Here is a 14,759-nt window from a genome sequence, read left to right as displayed (position 1 = left end):
AAAACAACATCGCAACATCACAAACCCCCCATGTTATTTTGAAAGTTGATCTGAAAATGTAAATTAACAACATAAATCTGATACTCCTCAGAAATTAAATTTCAGACATTTGATTACATTTAGATTGAAGGCATTTAGCTGACTTCACCCAAGTAGTCTTGAAAGAGGTGGGTCTTCAGTTTGTGTTAGAAGCCAGCGAGCAACTCTGCCGTTCGGACAGCCAGGGGAAGTTCGTTCCACCACTTCAGGCCAGGACAGTGTCTATCACCAGCTGTTCAGATTAAGTTTAGAATTCAGTTTTAGATGCTGTGATGCAGATTCAGAAAGACAACATCTAAATTCAAATTCACATTTCTAACGGCATAAATGAACTCCTTTCTGATTTTTCAGTTCAATACTATGGCACAGGGCCGTTGTCACAAGGCAGCTTGTAGGAATCCATGTCCAATTGTTCCAGTTGTTTTTTGTATATTTCTTCCCTCTACATATTTCCCAAGCCTTTTCCTTGTCCCTGTCCTTTTTTACCTTTGTGCCATTGGTTCTACAGTTGGCTGGTACACTTTTGTTTGTTTGTGCTTCTTGTTTGGTTCTGCTTAGTTTGTTAGTTTCATGTTTACTGAAAACCTTGTTATTCTTTTAGTTAGTTTCCTTTGCTTAAATGGATTCCTCGGCCCCCACAATTAAAAAAAATAAAAAGCAGTGACTCACACTTGCATCCAGCCACCTCCCCTCCCCTCCATATTTACAGTGAACAAATTTTCTGTTCTTTTACTAAGCACAGTAAGAATGTCAAAGAGTCATTGCCAGAACACAGGTGCTGAAATCACTAGCATGGGAAAAGGGAACATTTTAATATCCTGTCATTCTACCATCTGATCATCAAAGATTTTCATTGTACTAATAAAATAATCTAATAAATCAGTATTCAGCATGGAAATCATTCTAAAATGGGCTTAAACACCTCAAAATACAATTATTATATATTGTTGCTGTCCAGTGAAAAACATGCATCTCCGTTTTTGTCTGATTTGTTTTCTCCATGGTTTGAAAGCTATTGCTGCTTCTGTACACTGTGTAAATAATTCTGGATTAACAGACCAATAGAAATACTCTAAATTACTTGGAATAAACTGTTATTTCACACTGACTTTTATTCAAAAGCTAAAAAATATATTTGTTCTCCTGTATAGCGAACATTTTGGAGATTTTGTTTTTTTTAGTTTTTTACATCGATGATATACACAAACAATAATAACACAGCATCATCACTGCGCTGTAACTGGCTTCTTTATTAAACTCATTAGCATTATGGCTTTGATATAACACGGCTCACCAGCCTCAGTAATGGAAACTTAGGTATCATTACTTGCACTTCAGGATCATAAAGTCTTGCATTCATTTAAAACAACATACCACCACCACGCCCCCTTCCATTTAAAATATAAAACATAACAGTATCAGGAGGAACATAATCATTGATCTAAATACGCACATGAGAGACTGTTGAAACATATAGTATGAATCTGGTGTACAGTTTAGGAGGTTAGGGTCTTTCTTAGGGCCTGCGACGGACAGGGGCCCTAAACATGTATTGAGTATTTTGGCAGAATTGTTAGCGGGGGTCCAGTGTAATATCTTTTCATGGGGCCCAAAATGCCCCCTTGCCAAGAGGTAACAAGAGTAGAGAAAGGTGGAGCTGCCTCAATCTTCAGATATCTTAGCTAGCTTTAGTTAGTTTAGTGTCCTGCAGCTCTGCAGCAGTGTCCAGAAGCAGAGAACATAAACCACACTTCAACCCAGAAGCACTAAAGTGAACCCCTGACTAACCGGAGTCAAAAAACTGACAGTGGTACTCGCTGCCCTGTTTGCAACAGTGACTTTTCAATTGCCCATGGTGGTTAAATGACTGTAAAAGGAGTAGGTGAGTTAGCTAAAAGCGTGATTCATGCAATAGCACAGCTAGTGCTAGCTAAATAAAAAGAGTTAAATAATACTATATATAATATAATAAAATAATATAATTTAATACAATAATATGCCTACAACCACAGGGCACCAGTGCCAATACCTCACATGATAGCACGAACCTGGTTTGTACTGTTGCCATTTATTGTGAGATTTTAAGATAAAAAAGGTCAGAAAAATATAAAAATATAGATATGAAAACCATTAACATCAAATATGTTGGCTAATATGTTTATAATTACTGTTTGTAGTCTTTTACTTGTAAAGTCATCGCTTTGCTGCTTGGCTCCTTGTGAGCGCTTGCGTCGTTGCTAGGTTACGTAGCTACGTAGGTGGCAGAGGCATACTTGGAGCGTATCATGCAATTATGGAACTCCTTGGGCCAATTAGCCAATCAGCCAATCAGATCTAACCATGGTATAATGTAATATAAAAACACGCTTCTGCTTTTATTTCATTAATATTTTTATTGCTCAAGTATTTCAAGGTTGTTTTGCACTAAAACTGCAAACAGCAGAAAAGAATAACAATAAATGGGGGTTGGGGGTTCACAGGGATCGGTTGTGGTGGTTCTACCTTCCTGTAATGAGTTTTGCAGGATGCGATGTTTGAGTCTTCCAGTATAGACATAGGAAAAATGCTGACTGCATTGTGTGAAGCGATGTTAATGTGAGGTAAATACTGATTTGAATATGCATTACAGCAAATACCCCTTCTGTTTAAGCCATAGTTTAACATTGTAGGGCTCCTAAATGTTCAAAAACAGCCTGTGGAGTGTTCATCTTGAAACATGAATTGTTTCAAGTCTATCGGCTACTTTTGTCCAGGGATGTCATGGCTGACATTTGGTTTTTGGCCAAAGCAGAGAAAAAGTGAGAGAAAATGAGAGCAGAAAAAGGTCTCGTAATGCTGTCTTCTGGAGCCAGCAGCGAGTTCATGAGAAGTTAATGCAACAAAACATCTAACAGCAGCAGTTCCCCTCATGTGTCACTGGAATTTCACTCATCAGCACCCAGGGCTTCTACGGTTTAAGGCACAAAGCAGCACTGTAGCGGAACAAATAAGCTCTCAGCAGCCTGTAGGAGATAGCCGTGCTGATGGCTGAGAGATGACCAGTGATAGACTACTGCCCTCAGGGTTAGAGCCCACTGAACTTCTGACTGGTTTGTGAGGTCTTGTGGAAGGACTCATCCATTCCAGCACTAGGCCCAGGGCCTTGCTTCTGCCAGTGGTACATGTTCAGCGGTAAAAAGTGAGGAAAGGCCAAAGAACAGAATCATATTTCATACGGTGGGGAAACAGCCCTAATGGGAACTATCAGTGAACGGATGCATCACAAGAGACAGCGGATAAATCACCGGCACCATTTTACAGACTGATAATAGCCTCTGCCATATGGGGCACGAACAGTATAAAGCTACGGCACTTGACAGAAAGGTCAGTCAGATGGGACATTGTTAAAGTGAAAGCTCCCCATGTAAAGGAATGCAAATCACTCTGGCATGGACAAACTACTCACCAGCTGCAAAAACAGCGCGCAAAAAGCTAAAACCACGTCAACACACAGTAAAAGGAGAAATTGTGGGGTAATGTACCTCAAGTGATAGATTGGCTGTCACCACATATTTACTGTCATTTTCCACCTTCGTTCAGACACAAAGCCATGCGTGTTTTCGGCAGGAGTTGAAAGAGCTGAATTCTTTATGAGAGCTTGTGTCAACACAGTGGATCCTGTCAACACCTAAACCTCACGGCCCCTCCTCAGCAGGCCTCCTGCTGTCACAAACATCCTCACACAGCACGAGATCCCGTTTCATGTGACAGCTCTTTAATACTGCGCCTGATCTGCGTAGTCACATCATCATTTCTCCCACCTGAATGCTTCTAACCACTGACTCACCCAGCCAGAAGACTGATACCCACTCGCACACTTCAATTAAAGCTATTTTCTTCAACAGGGAAGGAGTAGCCAGTAGTCAGATTGCAGAAGATTAAAAGATTTGTTGCACAAGGATTATTGTTCTGAAGTGAAAGGTCAGAAGAAAACCTCTTAGAACAGTATTTAAACTCATGTGGTGGGCTTTCAGTTTTCCCCTCTTTTTGGCTTTCTTTCTTTGCCGGCTTTGTATCCAATCATTTGTATCACTCCACCTGTTTTAATTATTTAATAAGGAGATGCAACTGGCAGGTTACCTCTGTCTCATGAAGCTCTGCAGTCTTCAGGGAGGCCACTGTACAAAGCCCCCTTGCCCAAAAGTTCAGGAGACTTCCAGTGGAGAAAGCTACACTGTGCACTAGCTGCTTCTCTCCTTTGTAATAAAAAAGGTAACCCAGTTGCTTCACTAAGACTAATAAATAGCGTTTAAGGCCAAATCATCTCCTTTCGTAATAAAAGTAATAAAAAGTAAAAAACAGTATTCGCTTTATTACGTTTAAATTAGCACGTTGTATAAAAGTATAATTGTTTTAAGCCATTAAAAACATATTAATAAATCTGCTGTTGTTGGAAAGAGTTTGATCATTGGCTGCATGTAGATGCAGGTACATGTAGACCAATAGTGGGGGTGAAAAGGCAGGACTTTAGCAGTTTAACCAATGAATGATGTAGATGCAGGTACATGTAGACCAATAGTGGGGGTGAAAAGGCAGGACTTTAGCAGTTTAACCAATGAATAATGTAGATGCAGGTACATGTAGACCAATAGTGGGGGTGAAAAGGCAGGACTTAAGCAGTTTAACCAATGAATGATGTAGATGCAGGTACATGTAGACCAATAGGGGCGCTGTGAAGGCAGGACTTAAGGAGACTGTTTAAAGCTGCAAAAATCTGCACACGGAATGTGCAGTGACCATAGACACAACTACTAACTAACTTAACGATGCCATGGTTGGGGCAGTGATTTAGAGCTCCTTTCAGATGAGGGGTCAATTTAGCGATTAGCATGCTGCTACTCATTAACCATAAACAGTAAAACCACAGAAAGATGCCTCCTAACTGAGTATGCAGTCTCTCTCTTTTTCCTTTATTGGTTCATTTAGAGGCTTTAGGGAAGAAATGGTTAATGCTTGGACACAGCCAACATTAACATATCTTCAGTTTTGGGTTCTCAGAACTAAACTGTACCTTTAGAGGTTAGCGCAGCCAGAGCAGGCGTGTTACAGGTCATAAACACAAATTCACCTGTCAAAGTTCACCAAAGTTGAACTCGAGCCGAAGTTTGCAGAGGCGAAATCGCTCGTTGCCGCAGATCTCATTGAAATGAGCGTGCTTTTACTCGTAAATGGTGGGGTTTCTGTCCATGCAGGAAGTGTTATTTCTTTATTTCTGCACTCTGGGCCTTTCTTTCTCTTATTTTATGCCCTGCATTTATGTTTGTTTGTTTGTTTATTCATTTTCTTTCTTTCCTTTAAAGAAACCCCTTGAACTATTTTTCTGCATTATTAGGTCCCAGAATTGCATTCAAATGCAGAGTAAACACATCAAAGCAAAGCAACAGGCCATGTATATTTGGTTTGTGTTTCTGTGTTTTTATACAGTGAGTTTTATTATACTGTCTAGGCTGGGTTTTGGAGCAGTGTGTGTGTTGACTCTGACAGAGCTGGAGAAAGCGCTGCGGCCTCTGCAGCTGTGCTCTGCGATGTGTGTTTGCTGCAGCAGTGGGGACGAGGCAGTCTCAGGCCTACATCAGGGTGACAGCAGCTATAGAGTGAGAAGAGAAATAACAGGATGTCATAGATCAAAGGGATAAAGAACACTAGCCGCACTTGCCAGTCGTGAAATAGGAGATGGGCTCCAAATAAATTGTGCAGACTGAAGCAGACGATTTGTCCAAATGTTCTTTCCCCAGAAAAGAGAAACAATTTCCAAGTCTTCAGTGTGAGTCCTCCTCTCCCCTGTTCGTCCATTTCTTTTCCTCCTGCGTCCTCCTGATAGGCTGCTGAAATCTCCTGCTTTAATCCCACAAGCTTCCACCTTTTGCTCTGATGTCACGTCTAATTAAAACAGCTGGAGACACACCAATTCCATTTCAGATAACTGGAGCCTTTACTTAAATGCGTTCAGGTGGTTAAACCCAAACAGAAGTCTGATATACCGCTGTATATAAAATAAGACCTATATTAGAATACACAGAATTCCTTTATATACAACAAATATTTGTCTTTTACTGAAATACATGTGACATATATGCTAGCTTATCTGAAATATTTTTCAGCCATATCAGCATATAGATACATACATAAATATTTAGTGTTACACACATAAATATAGAAATATGTGTGTGTAGCATTAGATATGTAATTACAGTATATGATCACAGTATGTGAAAAATGGCATCTTTAAAGGAGGAGGAATGAAAGTCAATGTAAAAAGTAATTTCAGAGCATTTCTATTGGTCCATTCATAATGACAAGAAACCATGTAAAAGCATTTATATGTTTACTTTCTTACAGTCATGTGAAAAAGTTTGGACACCCCATTAATAACATATGGACATTTGATCTTTACTTGTAAAATATCCTACCCTTTATTAAATACCCCACCTTTATTACTACCTCAAAAGCCTAAGATTAGAATCAGTTGCAGCGCATTAGAGGGGATTTTGGAGGAGGATTTAAACCTCAGACATTTAGTTTGGTTTTCTCTTGCTCTTGAGAAATCAGCCATTCCACTGTCTGCAGACTAATTTACAAGTGCAACAACTGCCAACATGGAAATGTCAAATGTTTGGGGCTGCTTTTTCTGCATTGGGGCCTGGAGAGCTCTCAAACATAGAATCCATAGAAACATTTATTGTATTGGAGGGCACTTAAGGAAAATGTGTGAAGATCTCAATACATGTAAAGTCAGCCACTGCATCTTTTCAAGCTGCTGTGAATGCACCATCAATAGGCAGGCAGCAAGACAAGACAGGACTGTGAGCACACATGCCTGGAGCGATGGGCAGCCACTGCTGCGGGGCCCAGGGAGCAGAGAGGGTGAGACAATGGTGATTACAAAGCCAACATTACAATGGTGATGAGGGAAAATGGTGCCAGCTACCCACCCAGAGAGAGCACGGTCAATTGTGTTCTCTCTGGCTCCGGCTGCTGATGGCAAAGTAGCATGACCTGGGATTCCTGGGAACCACTCTGAGCCTTAAGTTTACTATATATATATATATATATATATATATATATATATATATATATATATATATATATGCATGTATGTGTTTAATTAGCAATACATAATATATTATTATATACATATTATACATGTGTCCAATATATGAATACATGTAATATGTGCATTTATGGGCCATATATCAGACTTCTTTATGGAAAAATCCTCAGAATATATGATTACAGCAGATATAACTTGGAAAAGCATCTTAGCATCACTCCATGTTACACAATAATATTCTACACAGCGGCTATTGTGTATATCGGCTCCTTTTGAAACCAAAACCCCTTTACATACTATAATGCTTCCTATTCCTGGTGTCTATGCATTGGCCCGTCAGCAGCAGTGCTTCTCTTTTAAGTAGAAAGATAGCATATTGTAGTGCACTGAAGGGGGCCAAGCACTTCCACTGCCCCCATGGGATTAGCGTAAAAGCTAGAGACAGCAGGGCCTTGTCTTTTAATCTCATGATTGGAGTCCAAATCCTGATGGTTTCAGATGGTGAGACTGCTAGTTGAGTCTAGAAATCATGCCCCTCAAAAGCCTCTAAAAGCTTCCTAAAGAGACTTCTCACCACTGTCCAGACAAACAGCCACATGAATCAGCAATGTGTACTGGATTAACTACAGGAACTAATGAAAGCTTGCTTACATGGTATTGTTTTTAAAAGGCCACCTGAGTGCATTCTAATTATATTTAAGAGACTGTGTTTTCTTCAAATGTTCCTCTTATGGAGCGAGCTCTGTGAAAAGTGGATATCTGTGGAGTTAAGGAAAATGTGAAGAGTAGAAAGGAGGAAGATGTTCCATAGTAGTAGTATGGGGTAATTTAAATATTTGATTTATGTTAAGTATGTTAACTGTCATTATACACACACCATCATTAATTTCTTCACATATTTCAGTTTAAAAAGCTGGGGTCAGATATGCCGCAGAACCCATAGGGTCCTGCTCAACGACTCTATTGTGGCAGCTTAGCAAATGTGGGCATTGAACCCACAACCCTGTGATCAATACCCCAGTACTCTAACCATTGAGTCACCACTTACCAATCAAGTAATGACTAAAATACAAGTAGGTGTAGCCTATAAAACAGCTTACTTTTAAACTGATGGCTCTTTAAACCATTAGAACCATTAAAAATAGATGAGAAGCTTAGAACCACAGATCCAATCTCAGATCTAAGATTTCGGAAACTATGTTTTTAACAGTGTAAGTTATAAATGACTCAAATTGAGCTTCAAAAGATCCAGCATGTATCAGCATAGGGACTAAAGATGGTCAGGTGCTATTTTTCACTTCTGGGATCTTTTTACTCTAAAAACAAAAGGCATGTGTCAAAGAGCTTTATACTCATTGATGGATTGATGCACAAATCCATCAGATGCTCACAAATGCATGGAACTAATGAAATGTTCTCACAGTAAAGTGAGAAGCAGCAGGAGTGTTCTCAGGGTGTCCCAATAACTGGTGAAATTCATGTGAAAAATGTATGCAGAAAGAATTAATGAGGTTAGCTCTATTCTGTGGTCAAGGCGTCCACACACAATTGCAGAATGAGTAAGTTTTAAAGCAGAAAGGTTTCACATCTTACTAAAGCAATGTACAAGCAATGTGCCAGACATAGTCAGCCTCCCTTGTGAGTAACATAACAGGCCTAAAGACTATATCAGCTTTGCAGAAAGAGCTGCGCTCTACTTTCTCACTCTAGCACATACTGTAGTATTGATTTTGTAGACAGAGCCCCAGTCAAAGAGAGAGAGAGCGAGACAGACGGAGAGAGAAAAAGAGTGAGAGAGACCGCAAAAGTGCTTGTCCTTGTCTGTTTCGCTGTGGTGTCCTCTGACCCCTCTCTCTCTCCCAGGACATGTTCTGTTGTTCATTACTCAGCTCTCACGGCCCTGCATTCAATACTGTCTCACCGTTTCCCCTTAAAAATCAATTGCTTTCTCTTTCCTCCATGTTTACCATTTACCTCCGTAGCCTTATCAATTTGCCAAGGCTGCGCTGCCTGCCTGGGTTTTTAAGTTGCTCCTCAGAGGCTATACTCAGTCCTTCTCCCTTTGCTCTCCTTCAAAGACTCCTCAGTTGTGGATCTAGCAGCGGCTCTGATGTGGGGAGTCCACATTGAGGCATGTTTACAGTCACTGATGTTTGTGGCTGTGCTCAGGCAGGGCTGTGCAGAGGCCTTCATCTCACTCCGCCACTGAAAACTGCGACACGTTCGCCTCTGTGGCTTCTCTTTGTTCATGGCGGGTTTTTTTCTGTTTCAGCAGAGGACAAAATGCCCAAGGCATGGCTGCTGTTTTTAATGTTTTGATTTGCTTAGCACAACCACTGATGCTGCAAAAAACAAACACACAAACAAACAAACAAACAAACAAACAAAAAACAACAACTTTGAACCAATCATCTGACAAATTCCCTTCCTCTGAAAGTGTGCCGTCACAACCCTAGAATTTCCAGGTTTATTACCATACTTTGAAATGTATCAATATTTAATTCTATTTTTAAAAGCACAGGAAGGCAAAGTCTCACAGTAAGAAAAAAAAAAGAAGAAGAAGAACTGACCGCCCCAAAAGCAGCTATTTGAAATTATTTCAAACTGCCTGCAGGTTTAAAAGCCTTGAGATTAAAGTTTAGGTTAGTTTAGGCTTAGAGCAACACTGTCACACTTAGAGCAGCTGTCAGCCCAACAACCTTTTCAGTCTCTTTACAATGCAAACAGATTAACCTCTAATGCAGATTTGTTCACTGCATAAGATTCACTGCAGTGAATAAACAGGTTAACCCCTGAAAAAGTCTAGGACCTGCCGGAGAGACAAAAGTATTATTATAAAAACGGAGTTCCTCATATGGAGTGTAGCTTCTGTTATCAGAGAATAGCCCAACCAGTATGTACAGAAGAATGGGCCAACCCCCCAAACTGCTATGTAGCAGTTTTGAATCCTTATATTTATGCCCCTGGTTGCTCGTCCAATGCTAGTGTCCGCAGAAGAGGATCTCAAACTCGGAACGCGACAAAACGAAAGCCAGGAAAGCAAGCAGGTATCCGTGCTAGGCTAACAGCTAACGCCAGGTGGACTACCTCAGTGTCTGGGTGTAGTGTAAAGAGTACAGTGTGTCTGTGTGGTATCTGTTGTCTTAATTGACTTTGAGAAGAAAACAGAGTAGGGAAAACCTCTCTCACTAAAATCAGTTCTGTGGAAAAGTATTGGTGTAGTGTTTTTTTAGATAATATGCTTCAATAGATCCGTACTTTTAGCTGCACTGAACTTATTTTGAACAAGGACAGTGAACATGAACGTTATTGATTACCAGTGGAAGCAACAAAAGGAGTTCCTACCATTGGCACACATAATGAGGCCTGAGGCCAAAGTTTTAAACTAACCCTTTTGACAAATGTCCTTTTAAACAAGTATGTTGGCCATGCATATTGACTTGCAGTGAAAGCAAGAGAAGCGTTTTTTGCTTTTGGCCCACATTGCGAGGCACAGGATCTGTGTGTGTGTGTGTGTGTGTGTTGGTGGGGGTTGGTCTACTAATGTACGTTAATCCAGCAACACAATGACCTCAATCCCTTAAATCTGTCAATAGAATATCTGATGCTAAGGATTAGGAGGTCACTGATGATGATGATGTTGATGATCGCGGCATCAGAGTAAGTCATTTCCTCCACTTCCTAAAAAACGAGCCATTCTGATTTCCTTTTTTACAGGCCTTTATGTGCTCATTAGAGGTCTGCCATTAGTTACTTAGAGGTTGATTTTGAGACTGCATCCTGAAATTAGGTTTGAACTATGAAGAATAATCTTAGAAAGAACAGATGTTGGCAGGTCTAGACTACATTAAGAGCCGCTTCTACATTACATTTTTGTGTGGCACCTTATTATACAGTGTGACGAGTACCTAGTATTTCATAGATGAGTATATAATAATTAAGTACTTGCAAGTACTACTTTTATACATATATGTACAAAGTATAGTGCATATTTTGGATGAGTAACTGCTACTAGAAACATAATTTAGCAAGTAAGTAGTGTAATTATTGTCTTATTGTGTCAAATATTAGTGTACACACCGTCTAAAGCATAAATAAATGTCCAGCATGTACAGTATGCATGCAAGTACAATACATATTTACCTACTAAATACTGTGTACCACACTGTAAAACAAAGTAGTAGTGTTGTGTTTTTATAAGACTCAAACAAGGAAAACCTTTTCTGATAGATGCATATTTAAAATAAAAAAAAAATTTAAAAAACTCAAGATCTCTCTAGAGCAGATGTAGGAGATGATGCCATTTCTTCCTCTGGTAAATCCACAGCAGCCTTGAGTTTCAGCACATCAGATTATCTGTGCTCGACTAAGCCAGTGCTGTTTTCAGCTACGATGCTGGAATGCAATTTAACGACGTGATGCTGCAGCTTTGGCTTGGAGAGAGTTATCAATACTTCTCTTCTGTGGAGGACACAAGCTGCCTTTCCCAGCCCTGCATTCTTGCACTATCAGAATAATGGAGAAGTGTGTGCAGCAGAGATTTCTCTCCTTTCACTCCCAGCTGTCAGACAGAGAGGCACTGATGAACTGAGGCACAGAGCAGGTCACAGAGGAGATAAACTCCTCTACACTGGGACACAATCAAAACACACACAAGGCAAATAGCAGAGAACTTTACTTCAAAACATTTCAATTTTCAATCTATTTTCCAAAATCGGCAGTTCATTTAAAAGAGGACCCAATGTAGATGTAGGTTCTGAAGATGTGTACTTTATTTGATGTTGTGACAACAACGCTTTCAGTTTACTTTTGAGAAAAAGTTGGATAGTTTTGTAGTTAAAAAAGTCAACCTATGATAAAAGAAAAAACAAACAAACAAACATTAATACACGTCATTTCAAAACACAAAATAAATAACTAAGCCATTGACGTCATAATAATTTAATACATTCCTTCTCTTAAAGGTTCTTTAATCTATTTCTACATTTCTGCATACAAATGTACAAAATCACTGAAAAATCCAGTTTACATATTTACATAATTTAGTTTGTTAATAAAAAGATCTCATCTTTCACATTACTCTGGGAAATATTGCATAGTATCTGAAAGATCACATACACACACTCATTAAACCTTTAAACCTGCGCTACTGGTTTCACCACAGGCCATGGAGATTCAGGGAGAAATCCTTTGGACACCGTGCAATCTCCTGCTGGAGTGCACCCACCTAACTGAAAGCGTACTACTCCCTGATTGGCTCTCCCAATCTGACTGCATAGGCCTGCTTGGTTTGCTGGCCCAGTCTGACTACATAGGCCTACTTGGTTTGCTGGCCCAGTCTGACTACATAGGCCTACCTGATTCACTCCCCCAACCTGACTGCACAGGCCTACCTGATTGGTCAACCCAACTTCACTGCATAGGCCTGCATGATTTGCTGGCCCTACCTGACTACACAGGCCCCCCTGACTGGCTACCATTGCCTGACTGGCACCCGTTGACTGATTAACACCTCCGGCTTCTTGGCTTGCCCAGCTGTAATTCATTCCATTCCTCTTGAGTGCTGCCAAGTGCTTGATGTCAAGAGTAGTGAAGGTTGTAAACTGGACCTGGTTCCTCTTACTGGTTGGAGAGTGCAGTGGATCACTCCGTATTGGCTTTGGCAATAGAGTAGCTGACCTAACTGCCATAGGGTCTGGTCGAGGGGGCAGTGTGTTGCTCCTTCTTCCCAGAGTGGCTGTCCTCTCCTCACACGGCACTGCAGGCATCTCTCTCGCTCGGGGCATCTCTGTAACTATGGGCCTTTCCATTGGCTTCTGCATTTCCATGCTTCTTGGCATCTCTGCCGCAGCGCTTGGCACTTGCGTGGTCGCAATTGGCACATCTCTGCTCTGTTCCGCAGCTGTGCCCAGGCGGACCCAGTGGTGTTTGTGCTCATCAGGGCCTTGGCACTGCACTGGAGACTTCTTACTGCGTGACTTCGCGTTGTGAGTGGCGCAGTTAAGCAGGATGGCAATGATTGCCAAGCAGGAGACCCCTACCAGCGAGTAGATGCAGATCTCTAAGTCCGTGAAGAAACCAAATGTCCGTACTAAATCGCTCTCTACCAAGGACGGATCTTCCTTAGGTAGCTCTTGGGAAGGGAAGTCTAAACTGTCCATGAGATTGCCAAAGTTCTTCTTTAAAACATTTCCAGGACCGACTGTGACAAGAGCTTTGTCAACGCCAGGCTTTGTAGCGCTCATTCCCCGGCCGTTCATTGCTCTGATGGTGGACACGGCTGCTCCGATGGCCTCTTGCAGGCTGGACTTGGTTGATGTTGTGCTGATCTCTCTGGTGCTGCTCTCTTGCATGCCAGGAATTGTGTTCCTAAAGATCTCAACCAGGCCACTAGACGAGGTCAAGAATAGTTTGCGATCACTGTCTACAGTTTCAGTATCGGTGCCGTAATCAGTCATGCCTCGGACGCCAGCCTGTATCCTCCCACTCTCCCCGGCCGGCTGCTCGGCCGAAAGGAATTTGACCCTGACAGTGCCGGCACCCACGGCCAGCTTGCTCTTGCGTTTGGACTTCTGACAGGCTTCGCAGATGGCCAACTCTGCTCTGAGCAGCAGGCCCTGTCCCTCTGCCTCCGCCACCACAACACGGCCCGGAATCGTCCGCACCGACACCACCTTCTTGTCCAGGGAGCTGAGCGTGAGCGTGTAGCCGCTCGGATCAAACAGGTCGAGTGGCGTCTGAGAGCCATCGCTGAACTTCACCCAGCAGGCAACCACTGCCTCCTGTGATGAAATAAGAAGAAATTCGTATCACAGTGTATAATGACAGTCTACGTTAAGTATATTGAGCTTCAAATGAGGCTAACAGAATGAGGCTTCTAGAAAATGTTAGAAACGTGATGTTATCACAATTCCCACAATTATACTACTAATTAGACTACTAATTACTGTTATAATTACATAACGAATGATAACATCTTGCATATTCCTTGCATATAACACTTTGCATACTCACGCCACTAAATGTGTACAGTCTCTCTCTATCTATGTCTGTCTGTCTATACATCTAATTACTGCCAAGTTCAAGGAAATGAACATGTTAATCTATTAATAATTAACTTGCAATCGCAATATAGCACATGTCCACCTGATAAACCCTCAGCTCCACACAACCATAGAGATCAATATTTATGTGTAAAACAAGAAAAAAAAGAAAACATCTGAAAAACACACCAGAGGGCAACGAGCAGAGTAATCACTGTAACAAGCTGTAGTACCAACGCAGAGAGCTGCCGGCAAACATGAACAACTGCCGCCACAGGCTGTCCTATATTTTGAGGTGAAATACATTATGCATAGCCTGTGGAGCTGCACTAGCAGAGCCCATCACATAAACGAATGAAGCCCCTCACTGAGTGCTAATAGCCTGATATTGACTGGGTCAACCAAATGGCCGTATTACTGAAACGCGAAATCTGAATTGGCTGTCATCTAAAGGAATTTAGAGCGTCTAATGGTTTCCCCTGACACATTCTGTAAAACGTGATTCTGCCCCAGCAAATGTGCGAACTCTATTAATCTGTGAATATTATTGAGTTCTCAGCGTGCTCTGAATCTTATAAGCAGATATT

At 41.3% G+C, this 14,759-nt stretch overlaps 1 protein-coding gene across 1 annotated transcript in view; it reads right to left on the bottom strand.

The window, feature by feature from the left end:
* Window positions 1-12,264: 12,264 nt before the first annotated feature.
* LOC140539407 (transmembrane protein 132D) overlaps window positions 12,265-14,759 on the bottom strand; it is a 30,588-nt gene continuing 28,093 nt past the window's right edge. Inside the window, exons 9-10 of the mRNA XM_072662115.1 lie at window positions 12,577-13,911; window positions 12,265-12,468 (exon numbers count right to left, since the gene is read on the bottom strand). Coding sequence (XP_072518216.1) covers window positions 12,265-12,468; window positions 12,577-13,911 — 1,539 coding nt within the window. The remainder of the gene's footprint in view (window positions 12,469-12,576; window positions 13,912-14,759) is intronic.

This window comes from Salminus brasiliensis, chromosome 18 (assembly GCF_030463535.1).
Source record: "Salminus brasiliensis chromosome 18, fSalBra1.hap2, whole genome shotgun sequence".
Classification (NCBI taxonomy): domain Eukaryota; kingdom Metazoa; phylum Chordata; class Actinopteri; order Characiformes; family Bryconidae; genus Salminus; species Salminus brasiliensis.
This window is presented reverse-complemented; position numbering and strand designations above follow the sequence as displayed.